The sequence below is a fragment of the Pectinophora gossypiella genome, chromosome 3 (genome assembly GCF_024362695.1).
Source record: "Pectinophora gossypiella chromosome 3, ilPecGoss1.1, whole genome shotgun sequence".
Taxonomy (NCBI): domain Eukaryota; kingdom Metazoa; phylum Arthropoda; class Insecta; order Lepidoptera; family Gelechiidae; genus Pectinophora; species Pectinophora gossypiella.
The window spans coordinates 5,553,931-5,575,650 of record NC_065406.1 but is presented as its reverse complement, the minus strand read 5'-3'; the positions used below and the strand labels follow the sequence as shown (position 1 = coordinate 5,575,650).

The window sequence follows — 21,720 nt, the reverse complement described above, 5'->3', positions numbered from 1 at the left end:
TTTGTAGTAGGTATTTATTAATTTGCCTTATCTTTCATTGGATTAATATTATTTTTACAACGAACTCCGTCGTCCGTGAGCGTTCGGCTCACGATCCAGAGGTCCCAGGTTCGATTCCCGGTGGGGACATATCACAAAAATTACTTTGTGGTCTCTAGTTTGGTAAAGACATTACTGGCTGATCACCAGATTGTCCGAAAGTAATGCACCACCAGATGATTCGTGCTTCGGAAGGCATGTTAAGCCGTTGGTCCCGGTTACTACTTACTGATGTAAGTAAATAGTCGTTACATGAGCTATATCAGGGGCCTTTGGCTGCTCAATAGTCATCCTGACACCAGGGTTGATGAGGTTGGAACTCCACCTAGAGAAGAACGATAGAAGAAGATTTTTAAACTAAGGTCTATTTTATATTTACTTACATTGGATGCTCAAAAAAGCAGTGGCAGAAACACTGTTACACAAATATCATGAATTGTTTAAGCTCTACGTTTTGTATTATGTGTACCTACGCTACCTAGAAATATATCATTGCTGCATGAAATGCAACGCGATAAGATATCTATCTATTTAATATTTCTGACTAGGTACTAAAGTGAAGGATTAGGTTAGGATGTTTTCTAAGTTCATGACGATATGACGTAAAGTCGGGCTGAACTAAGCTGAGCGTAATACGAAAATAGAGAAGCGAGCGAGCATTTCCGTCGCGCAACGTCATGTCAGTTAGGTCTGCTAACCATTTAATCCTTTTACATCGATAGCTACTGCACTAGGTACAGTCATGAGCAATATAATGTACCCACTTTAGGACTGTGTCGCACTAGCATATTTGACATTTAGTGACACTTACAGTTCAATTTATCAAAAATTTAATGTGACATGGTACCAAAGTGTATACATATTAATGCTCGTGACCGTACATGTCATATTTGCTTCATGTGTTGTGTTCTTCTTCTATCGCGTGGGTTGTCAGGTGGATTAACATCCTCATCTGATCTGGGGATCTGAACTCGGGATCTCCGGATCGCGAACCCAACGCTCAACCAGTGGTCCACACAGCCCGTAAAGCACAAGAGGTTGTGTTGATACTAAGCAAAGACCATAGTGTAGTATGTGTATGGACTTAAAGAGCATATTGTAATTACCATCTGACTTACATTCAGACTAACATCGCGATATACAAATACAATACAACATGCATATTGCAGTGTCAGATGAAGTCTCATAAAAAAATACAACTCGTGTAGCGCACGTGCAGCGGTACAAAGATATACGAGTTGTAACTAAGGTACTGTTAGCAATTAGTTTCTTCGCTAGGATGCAGCCAACTAACGAGCTAAAGAAGCTTAGGTGTAAGAGATTGCTCGAGTGCTTTTGTACTTGTTATAAATAACCTAAAGGCTTTGTAATATCCGGACTAACATTAATATAATGCCATCATTACGGTTTTACAAAGTATTCTAGTCAGAAATGTTTTTTTTGGAATAAATCTCAATGCTAACCTAAATATTATTTCATTATCATCACTATTATCAGTAAATTGACGAGATTCAGTTACTATATTTTTATACCTCTATGTCATAAGATCAGATAAAGCGAGATAAATATTTACGATTCAACGATTTTGTTTACACCAACATCAGTCTTGTCGTTTTGGGTTACAGTTTGTGTTAATCAGCTGCAAAATTCAGTGTAAATAAATACGAAGTGCTGCGAGAATTACAAACCAAATTATCTTCGTTTATATTTTCAACCAGCAACACTAATCAATCGCTGTCACGTCTGATTCTTGCTCCAGGTTTATCTCGACGACATCAGAAAGTGGTCGAGTTTCCCCTCGCGTGATTGCCTCTCTAATGCACATGCTTCCAATAGAAATTGATAATATAGTATGGAGCTAAATTGGTTGCGTCACTCGGGAAGTGATGGACAAGATCTGTGGAACAGTTAGATAATATTCAGATACTGGAATGAGGCGTCGCGTGTTTAGTGATGTTGAGTCGCAAATATACAAGTAACAAGAAACTCCAAGTGATCTATGACCAGAAGACTGTTTCAAGTTTATGATGAAACGAGTCCGTATTTATGATGATTGTTTGTAATCGATACAATCACCAGCATTATCGATGAAGGCGTGTCTGTATTAAGTAAGGAAATCCTTTTGAAACGGAATGGTACGTTTCCTGTGTGTTGTGACCATGTGCACACACGTAATATAACCTATCGATTTATCAGCAGAAGAAACGAGAAAGAAATTGACGGTGATCGATCACATACAGAAGCGAAATTAGTTGCGTCACTATGGGAAGCGACGAACATCCGCAACATTTTACACTTTATTCTCATATTGACGTTGAGTTACAGTGACTGTGGCGTTTATTGTTTCCCAGCCTGTTGGAGATGATGTCTGAATAGATTTTGTTTTATTTTATATATTAAGTGTCTCCTAGACACTGTATAAATCATGTGGAAAAGATGTATGAGACCTGATGATAATATAAGTAGTCTGTCCGTTTTTAATAATTTGAATACCTTGGATGTGGTGCTGGATTTAAACCGAAAGTTGGGAGAGATCTTTACACTAAAGCAAGTGGACAAGTGTCAAGAAGTTATTTGTTAAATAGCCGTAGTATCTAAACTTTTTTGGGACATAATTTGCAATTGTTTTGAGCGAGCAGGAGCTGGAGCGAGATACACTGCAAAGCCGCACGGTTGATGAGGTTGGTATTCCACCTCACAACCCACACGATAAGAAGAAGAACTGCAGAACTAAGTACAACACTGTTTTTTCTAAACTGTATAAATTAGAGACTTAATAAAAAAACGTTTTATATATAATTATATCAGCGTATCAGCTTTCTTTGTATCTAACTAGTCCTTTTTAGTTCGAAAGTTTATCTTGTGTAAATAGTTAATATTATTTTACAAGAGTTTAGCAGGCCAGTGTAGTTTAGCACGACCCGCTGATTTACTGCCAGAAGCGATAGAAACTTTCTTCTGTCTTTCACCTTGCTCTGGTGATAAAACGACGCTTGGGTTACGTCACTAGGCGATCGACAAGATCCGGAGAACAGTTAGACAATATTCGCATATTAAATTGAGACTCGCTGCACGGAACGTACGGGATTTTTATGCAACGCGCAAGAAAGTTACGAATATTATGTAAAGTGTGAAATCGATAATTAAGCTATTGATTGCACGCTCCGGATTCTCGTAGTGATTGCTTGCGGTATTTATGATTGTAATCGACGCGTGCAGCTATGTACGATGCACCACGTCATGATAATCCTGGTGTAATCCTATAGCATAATACAAGTAAGTAATCTGGCATAATGTAACATACTTGTGTCTTAATACGACACCCTTGAGGAAGTACTGATGAAAACCCGCATAATATACAAATTATTATTTAATACTATATAAATATACGAATACTTGAAGAAGATGATGAAAGGTCAGTAAGGTGTTCAAAATCTTAATAGATACAATTTTATCTTTACTTCTTTTATATTTTATTAAAACCTGTAAAATATAATTAATCATTTTCTTAATATAAGTACTTACTAAAGACTCGATTCGGCTTCGTATGGAGGTACAATGTTTATCACAACAGTAAAATTTGCTTGCAAATCGGTTCAGTGGTTATCGAGATTAGACCGAACATACATAGGACAGATTTTCTTTTTATACTTAGTATATATATTACATTACATTTCCATACATTTTTCTAAACCTTGCCTCGATAACTTATCCATAAATCGAAATAACTCAGTTTATGTAAGGATCATCAAAAAAGTATTTAATAGTATTTAAATATAAAAAAATAAATATAATTTTACAGTAAGTATTATAATATGGTTTTTTATTATTAATGTTAATGTTCCACATTCAAATTTTATTTTTATCGAGTTTTTTGACGAGAAGTATTTCATTGCATATAATTTAAAGAATAAATAATTTGATAGCACCTATATAAATATCATGTCCAGTTACAACCAATACCACCTACAGGGTCACTTCGGGCATCAAAACGTTACTGTAAAGCGTGACATTGCACCGGTTCAAGTTGCGGTTTCGTATATGCGCAGCCAATCGAAAAAACGATTTGCGTCTACGCATTTGCATATAAATAACTTCGGTTACATTCTGAGGAGATATTTAGCTTCTGATCACGGGTCTGCTAATCGTCAAATGACCACACCAAGGGAAGATTTTACTGCAATCTCTTCATAATCAGTCGAGGGTAAGACTGCATCTTTTCTTTGAGCGGTTGATTCTTCTCTAAGGAAATAATTTATTGGAGCTTAGACGCATAATTGCTCCGATTCCTGCAGACCCCTCCTAATTTTATTTTAAGTTATACCCGTCATTTTCTTATACACTGAAAAGGAAAGGGACGGATGATAGACAATTATTAATTTTAAAATAATAAATGAATAATAGATATGCAACCCGTTAGACGTGTGCTGTCAAAAGTTAATTCTGTCGGGGTATAAATTTTGGGAGGGACTTTTAAATTTCTGCCTATAATTGACGTGTGTTCCTTAAATTTTATGCAGATCTGATTATAATTTTTTTTAAACTGTGAATATTGTTTCATTGTGAATCGCGAAAGCGGTATATAAAGCGAAAGTTGATGGTAGGGCTGGCAGAGGAAGACCTAGAAGGATACTTACATTCACCAAATTGGAGATGTCCTTAGAAAAGGTTTAGTACGTTCTACTCTGACCCGGCGTGCGTGTATGAAGCGATTGATGAATGTGGAGGAATTCTATGGGAAATAGGCGTGAGTATATGTATGTATGTGAATATTGAAAAGTCCTACACCATTAGAACTAGAAGTACTATAGTTAGGTATAAATGAAAAGGAACCCCAGTTATACCATCAGTATTACATATACCTCTAGTTTCCAGCCGTATTACCATTTCCTCATCTATTAGACTCACTTCTCTTAATTAGCACGGAGTAATCGAGGCAATTGTAAACAATGTTGTTATTGTTTTAATGACTTGCAATAAACTGTTTTTACATATTTTATTATTTATTTACACACACATATGCTTTAATTAATAAAGTATGTAAATTGCTGATTGGGATTATAAAATAGTATTATAATATGGTTAATGTTACCTATATGAAGAACGGTTAGGTACATCGCGTGATAATTTCTTTTTTATGCGTTTGTGACTTTATATACTTTTATGCTTTGATTCATTGTATATGTATATACAAGATACTATGAATACAAGATTACTATGAGATTATGTAGATATATATTTGTACGTAACCGAGGCATTTTAGAAATATTTTTAATGTTTTACGTTCGTAGTCGGGCCGACATGTTTGGCATTCGAATTTGTGTGATAGCCGCATCGGGTTTTCGTAGCGTGAAATTGTTCATTCTATAATAATTTAGACTGCATTTCTTTGTATGTGTGGTGTAAATTGCTCGTCGTCTTAAGTATGTTGCTAAACTATGTTGATGAGACACTAACAAGATAAGTACGTATACTTATATATTTATGAAATAGGCTGGCGAGCCTTTTACTAGACAGTCAGAAAGGTAAAATACAGATAAATCTGAAAAAGCTGCCAGTGCCAAGTTAATCAAAGGATATTGGGGGCATTAGAATGCACAAAACTAGAAGATATTCAGGGTGTTATTGACATCGTAAAGAATACTAAAGGGGATGATTCAGACGATGAGGTAATATCAAATGGAAGTTTTCGTCGCAAAATTCATAATTTACTTTTGATTTTTTTTTTCATATTCTCAATTCTATATTTTTGCGATGGAAAATTCCACTTGATATTAACTCAAAATAATGATCTGAATCTTTAGTGTCAGTATTCCTTACGATGTAACTAACACCCTATATAGATACATTTGCTAATATAAAGAGGAACTTGTCGATTCATTGCTAGTTTATGACTTGGCTTCGGTTCAGTTCGTTTTACATTTGTAGCTGTGTGTTAGCTTTCTATTCATGTATTCACAAAACCAATGAATTGTATTGACTTGGCTACCCACAAATCATAGCGCTGACAACTTGACAATATCGTATTTCGTGAAAAAACTTGCCGAACTAATGCATTTTTTGCGATCTGTTACTTGATATCCTTATTGCGATCACATTAACTAGCTATTGCAAGTCAATTATACACACATGATTGGCAAATTCTTAAGTTCATATTTTATGTATTTTGAGTTATCAGAGACGTTATTAAAAACCACAGTTAATGAAGTTAATCCTTTACTAAATCATCGTCTCATATGTCACTCAGATATTTTATATCGTGCAGTAAATTATATAACAACTTTTTTAAACTAATGTTTAGCAGCAGGCGTCAAACCACATGGACCGGAGAAACTGCGAGAAAGTGGTCTGAGGTGAACACTCGCAATTATGTACCAGATTATGGAAATAGCCCCCAGTTTTCCTTTGATTACATAAATTGATAATGTTAATCGATGCAAAAAGATAAGAAATCTTATGCACGATAAAAGTTCTTATGCAAACTGGCGACGGTAATTGATTTTTGATAAGCTAGAAAAGATCGTCCATAAAAATGTTGGAGAACATTATGTTACTAATGTTCTATATATATGACATACGCTCTTATACATATGCATATGTTTAGTTAGTTTTTTCTCTTTTGTAAGCAAATAAGTAAATGAATAAATCATTAAGTAGGTACTCGGTGTTATAGCGTGAAAGCTTTTAGCTCCTCCACTACTTTCTGTGATCGTTGAATACCATCGTTTTGAAAGAAAAACCTAAGCTGACATTTATACTTTTACTCCTTATAAACATTCGCCAAAACAAACATCGATTTGCATAAAACAAAAATAGAGACAAAATGTTTCAATAACAGCGGAGGATGCTGCATTAATTATATGCAGTTATTGGCGAGGGTGGCTTGATAAATGCCTTTGCAGCTCCCCTATAATGCCAGCCCCCTTGTTAGGGTATTCGTTTTGCCCTAACCGAGCCCCTAAAATTCATTAGGCTGCATTACATCCCCTGAGGGGTAACCTAGCCCTTTTGCCACGTCAAATCCTACGAGGGGATGCATGCTGAATCCGCTAAAGTGCAGTGGATGTGCTTAGATGACTGACACGTGCAGTGCATATTATGAGCAGTATGTAATACATTATATTATATAATGCGCGTCACCCCTGCCCTTTGTAAATGCCTGAAATTCCGTACGTGAAGCAACGTTTCAACATGAAATTATTGGTTGACATTTTCGTTGGAATGTTACATAAACGATATAATTACAATTTCGAATATTATTATTCATTTTTGATTTGTAATCAGTCTCTTATGCAAGATAATAATATACTAGTAGATATTTACCTACAATAACTGCAGTAACGAACTTCAGTTATATTACTCTTACTTATTTTCATAATAAGCATGTTTTATTTCCAGACATACATACATACATACATAAACAGCCTATTTACGTCCCACTGCTGGGCACAGGCCTCCCCTCAATCAACCGGAGGGGGTAAGGAGCATACTCCACCACGCTGCTCCAATGCGGGTTGGTGGAGGTGTTTTTACGGCTAATAGCCGGGACCAACGGCTTAACGTGCCCTCCGAAGCACGGAATCATCTTAATTTTTCGGACAATCAGGTGATTCAAGCCTGAAAAGTCCTTACCAAACAAAGGACAGTCTCACAAAGTGATTTCGACAATGTCCCCATCGGGAATCGAACCCGGACCTCCAGATCGTGAGCCTAACGCTCTAACCACTAGACCACGGAGGCTGTTGTATTCAAAGTCATTTAGTATACTTACGTACGTATAGGTTTGTGGTTGCGGTTGTATTTCCTCTGTTAGGGTTTTATTTAGACGTCTGCTAGCTAGAACCATGGACACAGTTGTCTCTTTTAGTTCATTTTGCGTATAGTTCTGTTGCAATTAGTTTTGTTCCGAGAATTCTGCAATGAGTAAATGTCACTCAGATAATTTGGAGCGTAAAGTTCACAGGAAATTATACGTTTTCATTTTGACTCAGAGGAAAGGTGCAAATTAATTTCGTGGGAAATGTTTAGTAGTTAAATGTGAGTTTTCTAGATTTAATTGCGAAGAGAGCAGAGTCTATATCAATTTATGAGACATTGTATTAAGTAAGTTGCTTACCCACTTGTGGTAAGACCAGTATTAACTGAAGTGTATTAATTCATGCTGCTGCAGTGTCAGTCCAGTAACGTCGAAATAAAAAAGGACGTGTGTGGCGTGATGAGTGATGATAACAAGCTAGAATCCGAAATTATCATCTAGGTTGAAGACTATCATTGGGTGTTTTCTTCCAAAACTCTTATGTACCAGGAGCTGAATGTCTGGGCGTAAAAGGGCTATGAGTATATTCTCAAGAAGTTAGTAGGAGTAGAGCGCACGTATTTTAAGGTCTTCGACTTCGCTGTTCACCCACGTTAGGTATTGAAGATTAGAGCTAGAACTTGTAATTCACCGCTTTCAATTCACAAAGCGATATTTTGCATAACTAAGGTCAGTCATTATTATTATGCTATGGTTAGCTTTAGGATCTTGTCGATGTAGTTGCTAGTTGCCGTCTGCAGACCATCTGGCAGCAATGATTTATCATTTTGCTCTTAATATTAGTTAATATTATAAATTATAATCTCAAACTATGACAGTGCTGACGACTATATGTCTCCTTGGGAAATTTACGTCACACGGAATGCCCATTTCTGGATATTACGATTTGTTTTTGTGTTTAGATGTTTTTTTTTAATCTTCTTCTTCTATTCTTTGTACGTACTTTCAAGCATTTATTCACATTCGCATTTATTTTCATTTATTATCTTGACCAAAAAAGGAATTGTGTGATATCTGGTTAAGTTTATTTGTTAAGATTTATGTGATCGGTGTTGCTCGGTCAGTCACAGAATGGATTAAATTTTTCACGTTTAATAAATATTATCCTAAATCCGCTTCTGTCCATCGTTTATCAACACTATTTATTTCTTCGTATATTTCTTTACATGAAGACTTAAGTATTATCTACTTACTATTTGCCGTAACAGTGAAAATTATGATAATCCTATTGACATGTGCAGATAATCGTGCCAAGGTTGTTCTAGCGTCGCTGACGCATCTTTACACTTCGTTTGCCTTATAAGGGTCGATTGTTTAGACAAGTGCCTTCATACCGCACTTAACGGCTTCGAAATAATTGTAAACTTGATTTGCATTTAAGGAGTGATTAACGTTTATTGAAGGATTTAGTCATTATTTATATCTGGCTCAAGTTTCGTGGCTTGGAATTAGTATTGTTGTGAAGGTTAGTGGTCATTGAAATGACTTGAGTTCTTTCTATATATAAGTACTGAAACAATTATGAACAATGATTGCGTGCATATGGAATCCTTATCCAAGATGTCCTTTGCATTGTATTATCCTTAAGATATGATTATGTGAACTATTCAGTACTTCTAGTTCTTCTATACGTAAAATATTATCTCCCTCAGTCGTGTCATGTGATTCGTACCCCCACTGGTTGATAAAAAACAAAATAGCTATACTCAGTAGGACGTACCTATATATGTTGTTACTATTATTATCTCTGTCGTTTTATAGATTATAACTAAATTCTCATTGGATGTGTTAAGAAAGAATTCTTTGATTATTGGAATAGGATTATAGCGAGCATTTAGCATTTAAATGAAGTTGTATTCAATGCGCACATGTTTATTAAAATTTGTGTATATGACTAAAGATTCGATGTGCAGTAAGATAGTATTTTATTGCTTTGATAACACTATGTACCTGTTATATCATTATACTTATTATGATATTAACATTACATACAACAACAACATAAGCTCACGGCTATTTCCCAATCGGGTAGTCAAAGGTACATCCATCGCTAGATGAACTACCTAAGTACTACCCATACCTCACCGATCTTTCTGTTAGACCAACGTGTTAGTTGGTGCGCATTATCGCTGTAAAATGTACAACAAAAGTGTGATCAAGTGTTGTTTAAGTAAGAACTTATATACTTAATACTTGACAAAGATAAATAACTATTAGAATTATAATTTCATATATAATGTTTTAAAGTATTGAAAAGAAAGGCAAAGAACCTAGGTGAAACTTAAAGAGTTAATTTGTCAAGTGAATACATGCACGCTTAAGAAGTCGATATATCAGTAATTAAAATAGCTTTTCACTTGTTCTAAAAGAGTGGCACTAAAGGGTGAAAGAAACACCTTATTACGTATCCGGGTAATAAAATTCCTTGGAACAAATTCATCGGGATAATCCAGACAAATGAGCAATCAGCTAAATTGGTATTTGTGGAAAAATCTCCGTATTCCACCAACTTTCTTTTAATCCTTATAAATTAAGTATATAAAAGAGAATTGTAGAAATAAATGTTACTGCATTTAAAAAGAATATTTTAAACATATTACCCTGTTGCTTATTTACATACGTCTTTAAAAAATATGCTCGTTTGAGTCCAAACAATTCAATGGATAATAATTTAACACCATAAAATAGGCGTTAAAATTAGCCACATTGCCCATGTAGTATAGAGAACGAACACGATAGTGACTATAATTAATAATAACATTTTACTATTACATAATATTATGGTTATCATAAATTAATTTAATTTATTTTGTATCTGATAATGGAAAAAAATATTTTATTTTCTTATCCGCCAAAATGGAATGGATTGGGTAATCTACAGGCTACATAATATATTTGCTTATTATATTTTGCCTATTATTTTAAATATGTCTTGAGTGTGTGTAGGTATATTATTTAGTGAAGAATTTGCACGTGTTTCGCCAACAGATGGCAGTGGCCTCAGTGAACACATTATTGTATTAACCGAACGAACTTAGAATACTGATTCTTAATTATCGTTTAAAGCCACGAGACTGCTTCATCATTCTCCCGTTTATTTTATAATAGATATAAGAATGTTATGACAATCGTTGGGAATATACCTAGTAGAAAATAAATAAAACCAAATGCGTTTCGATGACACCTATGACAAGATACTTTTACGATGTGGCTTTTAATGATCAAAACTGACCTCAATATGGTAAAATAAAATAATCTTTGATTGCAATTACTCGTATATATCCCTAAAATATACACGGTGACTAATCTCCTCAATAACAAATGAGGAACCTGTTCTATTTAAATCTATTAACTTAGTCAGGCTGGTTGTTCACATAACAATGTATTGTTATAATTGTTGGTTTCGAGGACAAAACGCTCAATTCTCCAATTTTGTGTCGACGGGTGTGTCAGAATGATGTAACGAGTTTAAAATGGAAGTGTTGTGTTTATTTCGATCGTCTTCATAAATCGCTTTTTGTTTTATTATGCTTTGCTGTGAGGGAAACGAGTTGCGTCTTTTTGTAGAGATCACATTTGTTTAACGTTTCTCCCGTGTCCGATATAGTTAGCTCTTAGCGATATGTTGGCTCCAGTTTTGTTTGTCCTGTAACTACATTGTTAGAGCAAACTTCAAAGGCTTTCCAATCGGTATTCTGTGTCGTTGATCCGTCTTATTTCAGACATTTCTCTGTATCTTTATGCTTCTATTTTTCGACAATTATATGACTGTAATAGCACTCGTGTTATAATTGGCATGCAATAACATAACATAATAAAGGGCGTATGATATGTAAGTAAATTAAATTCCATGACATTATGCAAGTGCATAAAAAGACTTGAAAGCACAGTTCTAAAATGCCTGATTGTTTCATATTTATAGCCACATCAGTAAGATTATTCCCAGTTTATAGAGGAGCAATGAAAGCTAGATGAAGCATAAATAAGGAGTAGGTTGTTGTTGGCTCCGTGCCACCTGTCTATCATTGGCAGCCGATGACGAGACCAAGGTTAACGCGGAGGATATGGATTTTATCACGCTTCTAACTATGCTATAAACATGTTAGTAATACGCATCTAGGTCTAGGAGAGATAATAACGTATCATATTATCTATGTTTATCTTCGATTAACGTTATGAATGTTCTAAGTTTTGGTAACTATTATTGTGATTTGGTTTATTGATCAATATTTTCAAACAAAGTAACTATTCTAAATATTGTTAGGGCTAGACTTGATGTTTGTTTTCAGATTCATTTTGCATCAGCCTCGTAGGACCGTATAAAACAAGTTATTATTGTGATTAGTATTTGCATTCGCTAGTATTGCAAACAGTGCATTTTTTCCTTCATTGTACCTATAGACACACATCAGTAATTTAATATATTTTGTTCAAAATAACTTCAAAAGTCCAGGCAGCATGTAACGATGGAAAATGTTTTATTATTCTGTGGTTCCTTTTCATCTGGGGTAGCGCCTGTTCATTCTCAATTAGCCCGTCCAATTTGCGTAGGTATATCCATGGTAATGTGCGTTTCATTCGGTGGAAATGAGATCAGACGGTTGACGTGTGGGTGGCATGGGATCCAGTGTTCACACTCGATGATGAGTAATGCTTGCGTCAAACGTAAGGTGCTCGACTGGTCGTTATGATGTGAAGCGAATTCACTTTGATGGCAGCTTTATGTACTTGTTTGCAGCCTTGAGTTACGATGCAGCTGTTTAGAGGTGAAAATAGATGTATTGTATTGAGTTCTAATACTGTTCTAGTTCTAGTTATAATGCTGATAATGTTATATGGTGACTTTTAAAACTTGCAATATCTTTATACTATCAGTGCGGTCTGGTCTGTGGTCTATTGATGGATATCCTGTAGTTATTCTTTCATTATTTTATCTACCCTATTTGATCCCAAGGGCAAAGACCTTAAATTTTCTACTCCTCTCGACTTTGCGCGTTCTCCTGCCAAACCTTCCGATAAGCATTGAAGTCGTCACACATCTTTAACGCGATCTGCCACTACTTCTGCATCCGCTTTGAGGCACCCAGGGAGTACCCAGTGACTTCTTTCGTCATATTTTAATACATTATTTTCTTCTCAAGTATTTGAGTAGACAGACACAATTTATATGTTTCTCTTGTAAATATTCGTTTCCGTTCATAGAAAGCTTGCATATGGGTTTCTAGAAACTTCACCACGAACGCGTCATCTTTTAGGGAATTTCTCTTTCGCAGTTATTTACAACGAGTGGCATTGTTCGGAGAGTTACTAAGATTTACTTGGAGAGATAAATCTATCTCATTTATCTGCATACAGGAAGGTGTTGGTTAGTGGCCGTGGAAGAGGTTATAGAACAGTTACGCTGAGTCATTTATACTTTGCGCTTTTGTATGCAAATGTCTGACCGCTATGACGGTGGTGTCTGGATTTGGCGCACATTCGGAAACAATAATTGGGCATTGGGACAGCGGCGTTCAACATTCCAAGAAATGGAATTAAAAATTACGCAGCTTCGCGAATCGGTCAAACACCCACGTTTTATTCTCTTTTAAACATTATGGCATGTTTATATCCAATAAATAGAGAGTATCTGTAGATTTTTGGTAATTTGCTAAAAAAACCTCTTCTTCTCTCGTGCGGGTTGTGACTTCCTCAAATCTGGTGTCATAGTTACTATAAGTACAGCCGCCAAATGCCCATGACGTGACTCATGTAACGACTACTTACTTACAAATCCTTTCTTTTGTTTGTCAATGCTTTTTTAAATGTCAATAACATTATATTAACTGACGAATAGTTATAGAAAACAGAATTGACAGTTGATAAATAATTCATTTTCGTCACTTAGTGTGTGAAGTTTGACGAGCTGTGTATTGCAAAAATAGTGGCATAGACAAAGCTGTTGAGTACTTGGTGAATTGTTGGTGTTTTTTTCAGGAATTACTTTGTATTTCGGAAATTAAATCACTATAAATCACTGCGTTGTTTTTATTTGCTCGATTCTTTCAGAATTGCCATAGACAAAAAAAGTATTTTTACTTTTCTATTTGGATAATATACTAAATACTAAAGTGGGGTATGTTTGTTTTTATGAATTTAAATTTATTTTATTATTTATTGAATATTTAGAAATTAACAGAAGAACAGTACGTGTTAGTAAGTATTGCAACACTATGTGGGCAGGATCATAGGATATCAATTACTTATGAATGTAGTACATACAATGTTGAATTGTGTATATTGTTTAATACTTTGTTAACTTGGCGGTAAATCCCACGTACCTATATACAATTCTCTTTAGTGCGTACCTAAATGGCTATTATTCTATCGTGTGCGTCGTTAGGTTATTGACCTACCGTATCAACCCTGGTGTCAACTTAGTAAAAAAAAACAATTTGATATAGTACATACAGTTTACAATACAGTTGGTAATGAACCAACATTCATCATCATTGGAATGAACGAAGTACTTAAGTATTTGTATTTTTTGCAAGACTGTTTCACGGCTTCTTTGAACTTTTATGTTGATAATACAATAATTATAAACAAATTATGTACGTAATTGGCAAATACTAAATAAGTATTTTAATTAGCCAAGCAATACCCTCGTAAATTATTAGATAAAACCAGTCTTAGTTTTATACGAAATATATTGTTAAATTCTCATCATTGTTGTGTGCAAAACCTGTGGCTAACAATTTTATAGTAGCTGGACTAGCTGGTTGCTTAAATGGTGTGGATTGTTTCCATTTCGTATTGAATTCCAGACTCTATTTCAGTACAGACTAGCAATTGCTCCCGAGTTTGTGTGCTGGTTTTATTTTAGTTGTCTTCTGCACATATCAAATGCCTTGTTTATTCTCGCAAACACCGCTTTGTAAGTTGGTAAACTATCTCTATAAATGTAGTTATGAGAAAAATAGAATAAACAAACGGACATATATATCAAGTATTAAAGGTTGTCTGGAAGAAATTACTTCATGAGCGATAAGGCCCCCATTTTCTTTGTATTTTGTCCTGTCTTCTGTACCCTGTGTTCTTTGTGCTTAATAAAGTTTAGTGTATTTATCTTACAATTACTTAAGTAGGTACTTATTTGCAGGGTTATTTCAAAAAGGCTAATACGAAGCCAATTTTCTAGATTGCTAAACACCAGAATCTATTTATATAAATAAATTTAAGTATACAGACCATTTACCTCTCCTAAAGAATAACATTTTCGGCAAGATTCTGGGAATTAGTCGCAGAGCTCTGGCGATTTTATCGCGTTTTAATTAGGAGTTTAGTAGTTGGCGCGACTCCAGGGTCTTGAGAGAAGACAGAAGGTGATGTGTGCCCTCCTTTGTTTATTGTTAACAAATACTGTAACTTTGGTGTTTGGTTACTGCTCTTATAAATAGCCTTGGAAACCCATTTTACCCACAGCTATTGTTAATTTATTTATCATGTACGAGTAGGTCTACTGGCATAGTATTGAGATGTATATCAGCTAGATACGAGTATTTTATAAAATATAATTCTACAGTATACATATAATACAACTACTCTTTTACTGCCCATCAAATCATAACATATAGGACTATCAAAATAGACAAAATAAGCATGATATATTAATATAAATTCTTAGCTTTTGTCCTTCCTTTCAAATCGATACTACTAATATTATAATATTAGTATCGATTGGAAAGTGTATATGTGTGTCTGTTCGTTTTTTGTCTGTCTTTCACGGCAAAATGGAGTGACGAATTGACGTGATTTTTAAGTGGAGACAGTAGAAGGGATGGAGATTGACATAGGCTACTTTTATCTCTTTCAAGTCCCGCACTTCCCTAAAATGAGGGGTGGAAGTTTATGGTATGGAGTATTCCGCAATTTTCAAGGTAGAAAGATAAAAAATTATATGCGGACTATTTGTGACTAACAAAAAATCGTGCATAATTTTTTTTAGAAACGTGCCCCCAACCACTTTAAAGAAGGGGTGAAATTTTAAATGGGACTTTTCGCACTTTCAAGGTGTTACCCCGAATTTAAAGCGAGCGTAGTCGCGGGAACACCTAGTCGTTTTTCGGTCGTGTGACCGAATCAAAGTCACTTCTGTATCACCATTGTTTTTCTTATCCACTTTCATTGGTTTTTCTGGTAATTAGTTACATCTTGTTTATCGCTGTCAGTTCCTGGGAAAATCAGCTGCAATGAATAAAAAACTTTTACTTTATTCGTTACAATGAGAGAAAAAGTATTATTTCATGGCTTTAAGTTGACAAAATGAAAGTGTGTTTATTACTGTGCTGACTTTTTTCTAACTATATTTTATCGTCGTTATGTTGTAAAATAATATTAGGTACTTAAAATGTATCGTGATATATAATTGTAGGGCACTACCTATATTGGTACTTTTATTGTATTTGGATTTTTTGTAAAGGTTCAATAAGATCTACTCTGAACCGGCGTGCGTGTGTGAAACGATTGATGAATGTGGAGGAAGCAAGAGAAATGTGTCAGGATCAAAGAAAATGGAATTCCATGGTATTTGCTTACTCCGGTGGGAAATAGGCGTGAGTTTATGAATGTATGTAGATTGCTACTTAGAAATAAGGCCGCCTATTGTACTCATTCTATTTCTCTTTTGTTTTTTCCTGTTTGTGCAATAAAGTATTTGTCATGTTACGTACTTATACTAGTACTAAGTTTAAACGTAGTTCTGTGCAATAAAGTATATTTGATATTTTGATACTTATGTATTGCATTTTGCACTTGCTTGGTCTTGGCCTAGATCTAAACATACACATAGATACATAACATCACGCTTATTTCCCGTTGGGGTAGGCAGAGACCAAGGAAAGCCATCGACACTACTTTCGCTTTTTCCACTCTCATCAAAGTCTTCACGCATGCTTGTCGGTATAGAGTACAAAACGTTTTTAATGAAAATGAAAAGTACTAAAGGGTACGTCCTTTTAGTACTGAAATATAATTCTTAGTAAATGGAAGGCAGGTGCGATATATTTTCCGAAGTGGCACGGACAGTTATTTGATCCGATTTCACTGCTCAGTACATATAAGGAGTTGAACGTGTCCGTTTGATTGACATCCTAGATACATACCGTTCATTTATGTCAATAGGATAATGCCTCCTTGGCGGTCTCATATCATCATCTTATTAGGAAGAGCGTCTTGAATTTTCTGCTGCTCAACTTGGTACTAGTCACGGGTAGTTTATACACAGATTTGGTTAAGATAATTGTGAATTGAAGCATTGTACACTATGGTCATACACAACTTAAGGTACGTAAGGTACCATGAATTTACTTTCATCAGCTTGAAAGAGTTTTGTCTAGCTAGGCAGTAAGCACGTAGGATTAATTCTCAATTATTATTTCTGTGTCTCCAATATGTAGTTCGACTTCTAACCCTGGAAGAGAAGCGTCACATACGGAAGGCTCGTCCCAAATTCCCAAGCCTTCTTACACATAAACATACAACGATGTCGGACAGATCTACTGCGCTCGATCGTGTGTTTAAAGAAAAGTTCGGTTTCGTCAGTCATATAAAAGCACTAATGACATAACAGAAATGACTTAAGGTGACCGTTATCGGATAGGATCATCATGTCGTCCAAACCGTATCCGGCGACGGCGACTCCTAAATATCTATCCCGGGTCGTTGTTGTGGTGGGCTCTGATGTGGCTGGCGAAACCGAACTTCGACTTGAAGGTCCGGTCACACGGCACACAATAAAGCTGGCCTAACGAATTTTGTGTGTAGTTATAGGAGGGTTTTGGCCGAGTCTTCCGTATTTGGCGCTTTGCGTCGAGATCTTGTAAACGCTTTTCTTCAAATAAATTCACGCTATTATGAAACTATGTAGGTAGCTATGTAAATTTTCGTTTTCCTTGCAATGCTGAAAGCAGATACAGATTCTTCCGAATCGTACGCGCAATGGAATCGTAATCGTAGCCCTTCTGTGCTTCCAGCTTAGGTAATCGGATTACTCTCTGCTTCAAAATAGTCATAATAACATAACATATGCTCATGACTGCCTAATTGGGGTAGTCAGAGATTCATCCATCGCAAGATAGTCTAACAGAAAGCACTTCACTGAACTTCTGTTAGTCCAACGTGGTAAGTGATAGTCATAATAAACAAATGATTATACTATCCCAAATATTTGAAACCGTGCGTGACAGGAAACTATCTCAAATATAGCTGTATTTATTAAATATCCGCGATTGATTTCGACTTCTGCGTAATTTCTCCAAACATTGCGAGGACCACGTTGATTTACAAACAGTTATAGTGTTTGAATAACACTGGTTCCGTATCCAACCAGTCCGGTTTTAGAGGACCCCCTACCTAATATAAATACCGTTTAATTACGTGTCTGTCATCATTGGTTAAAACTAGATATGCATAATGAGCCGTTGATGGTTATCGCAATTAGTGAATAATAATTAATTTCGTATGTAAATATTGAATTGGAAATTGTGATAAAAAGTAGAACGTTTTGTAAACGTGTTTTATACAAAAAAATCATGAATTCACGCGTGTAATACCGGCTTGGACCTGGTTGGATAGTCCTGTAAATCGTACTAAGTAAGTGTAAAACAATAACTTGTTATCACTTGACGGTCTAAGTTTCAATTAGGGTAGGTAGATTCAGTATTTTAAAACGACAAGTTTTCTGACGGTCGTTCAACCTTTGATTAATAAATGCAACTATAATTAGGTATTCAAAATAATCGTCAGGATTATACACAATACGAGTTAAACAAGGACGTTATCGTCATTTTTTATCTGAACCACGGACATCATATAATAAAATAACTTCTTCTTTATCGTGTGGGTTGTGAGGTGGAATACCAGCCTTATCAACCCTGGCGTCAGGGTTATGATTGAGCCGCCAAAGGCCCCTGACATGGCTCATGTAACGATTACTCACTTACATCAGTAAATAGTAACAGGGACCAACGGCTTAACGTGCCTTCCGAAGCACGGATCATCAATAATAAAAAATAATATATATCATCAGTATAATAACCCTGACACCAGGGTTGATGAGGTTGGTAATTCACCTCACAACCCACACGATAGAAGAGTATAATAACGCGTTCCGGGTGCTGGTGGGGCTGCCTCGTTTCTGTAGCGCATCAGGGATGTTCGCGGATGCAAAGATGGATTGCTTCTACACCATCATGCGGAAACGCTGCATATCAGGTGCGCAGGGTGCGGGCCAGCTCTAGCAGCGTCCTGAGCGTGTTTGCTAGTAGGTTTGACTGTCAATACATGCGCCATTGTTGTATGTTGCATTTACTGACTAACAAAACTACTAATGATCTCACATTTCATTCTAATAAATTTGTAATTCTAATTAATTTTTAAAATTCAATTCTTAATAATAGCACATTAGTTAGATAACAATTCAATGACAGATGCGTCTTATTTCGTATATTACACCGCTTTTTAAATTAAGAAATAAATTTGGAACAAAATTTCTCTTGGAATTCTTAATTTATTATAATTTGTAGCTGACACTCGCAGACAGAGCCCCTATCTATACGGTGATTAGTTGTGGTAGTTATATCTCGTTGTTGCCCACTGATTTATCTTCCAACTGTCCCCATCAACTCACTTTATTCTTCTTTCAGTATGCAGAAAGGGACCCTTACGTTTGAATTTCAATCTGTCACATAGTTCCTACCTACGCTTTTTAATCTATTTAGGTACCTACCTAAGTCTGAAGTCACTATAAATTCGTAAGTAATATTGTTACTGGACAGTAATTTGACCACTATATAAGGAAACTTTTTAAAAGAAATTACGTCTAAGTCGATTCCTATTAAAAATGCATTGTTATGTTAGATGATTCACAAAACCAACACAGTTTGACGTGAAGGTGTGGTGTAGTGATAAGTGTGTCCTGGAAACCATGTGAATGAGTCTCCGGCGGTATAAGAAGAAGTTCACCATGTGGAAGGCGATCATCCACAGAAGGAGGAAATACAGTGAGGACTTAGAATGTGACAGAGAATCTTACGCCGCCCTAGCGGCGATGGCAGGCGGTAATTCAGCGACGCTACCGCCCTCTCTCGACGCTTTGAGAGCATGTAAGTAATACCGCTACTCGCCGCTAGAGGGCGTTAGTTGAACTTATAATGTACTAATTGTAGTTTTGATTAGATCATTTTCCAAGTATAGGCTCGTGTCTTGATTATTATCATCAATGATCAAACGCATGCGATTTTTTAACGTGTCATTTTGCCATTTGTTTAACCTTTTGGACTTGTTGCTATACTCATAGGATTTTTTAGACGCGCACCGCACTAAAACCAAGTGCAGTGATAAGGATATTTTTCTAAATATTGATATTTCTAACAATCATGATAACAGTAAGTGCATATAACGTAGAAATCTGTAATATATACGCCTTTATTTTTAGATTGCAATTACCTACTTTGAAACTGCATAAGTGAAGGTGTAGAATAAATTATTCTGTAAGAATTTGTATTCTTTAAAATAATAATATACTCTTACGCTTATGCTTATTATTATGCTTACGCTTATTAATATACCCTTATGCTTACGTCGACGAATGAGAACGGGAATTAGCACCGGAACTTTCTGGAACTGGATTCAATATCATTGTCTTCTAAGCGGGAAAATGAGTCACGCTTGAGTTCCTTTCAAGTCGGCGAGTCTTCTAAATAAGGTCGGAATTCGTGACGATCTGCGAATTGACCTGACGACCTGCAGCGTGACATGGACGTCAACGTTGGATCGTGATTCTAATGATTCCAAGCCATTTGAACGTGTCCACGGGTTCTTTGAACAAACACGCCGTTGGGCTATGGGAATATTTGCATGCCCCACTGACGTACAGACATGAGCAATATCATGTATCTATTTGAGAACTCTGTCGCACTATCATATTTGACATTTAATGAGACTTACGGTTTAATTTGTCAAAAAAGTTAATGTGACATGGTTTCAAAGTGTATACTACGTATTAGTACTCGTGACCGTACTTATAGTGAACTAGCTAAGAACTACATATCTTTTGAAAAGAATACGTGAACAGTTCCCGTTGACACCGGCTATTATTGTATGATAGTAGTCGTTAAGCTTAGTCAGAGGCTTTTAGGTCATGGAAATTGACAACTGGCTTCAAGGATCGACTATGTCATGGTGGAATATGTTGCAAAAATCTTATGTTTTATATTAAAACCATTTCAAAGGACGACATCTAGGAATTTTTAGAATCAAGTATTCTCCTGATGACCGACTTCATCACTCAGGTGTCAGGGTTACTATTGAGCCGCCAAATGCCCCTGACGTGGCTCATGTAATGACTACATACTTAATTGAGTAGAGTAGCTCTAAATACCTAGTAGCTGGGAGTCAAGTATCTAGTACCAATTGTAAGTGTACAATTTTAAAATTTGGTGGATTTGGTTACTACAGGATGCGCTATACTTGGTACTGTTAAATTTGTATTTATTATTTATAGTTGGACAGTATCAAATGCGACTACAAGTTTCGATATGGCGATAAGTGTCTATAAGTCTCCTGTCAAGTAGTTGATGTCGTCTGACGCAAAAAACTGCTATAAATCAGGTCAAAAAATAGTCTATAAGGGTATGCTTTCAATTCAGTTCAAATTCAAATTATTTATTTCAGATTAATATCCATAATTATACGTAAGTACATTCTTAGAATAAGTTTATCCTGTAAATGTTTTGTGAATTTGTGTGCAATAAAGTGTTTTATTATTATTACAAAATTATAGAAAATCAAATAAAATTAAAATTATTAATGTCATAAAAATAAAA

At 35.6% G+C, this 21,720-nt stretch overlaps 1 protein-coding gene across 14 annotated transcripts in view; it reads left to right on the top strand.

Moving 5' to 3' along the window:
- LOC126379796 (ras GTPase-activating protein raskol) overlaps window positions 1-21,720 on the top strand; it is a 194,016-nt gene that overhangs the window by 97,764 nt on the left and 74,532 nt on the right. For 3 of the 14 annotated variants that reach the window (XM_050028842.1, XM_050028825.1, XM_050028798.1), the window contains exon 2: window positions 19,799-19,998. The exons of 3 other annotated variants lie outside the window; for them this stretch is intronic. In XM_050028842.1, coding sequence (XP_049884799.1) covers window positions 19,827-19,998 — 172 coding nt within the window. In that variant the 5' untranslated portion in view covers window positions 19,799-19,826. Of the gene's footprint in view, window positions 1-19,753; window positions 19,999-21,720 lie in introns of all 14 variants that reach the window. 8 more of the 14 variants (XM_050028834.1, XM_050028807.1, XM_050028783.1 and 5 more) reach the window with 3 other exon arrangements.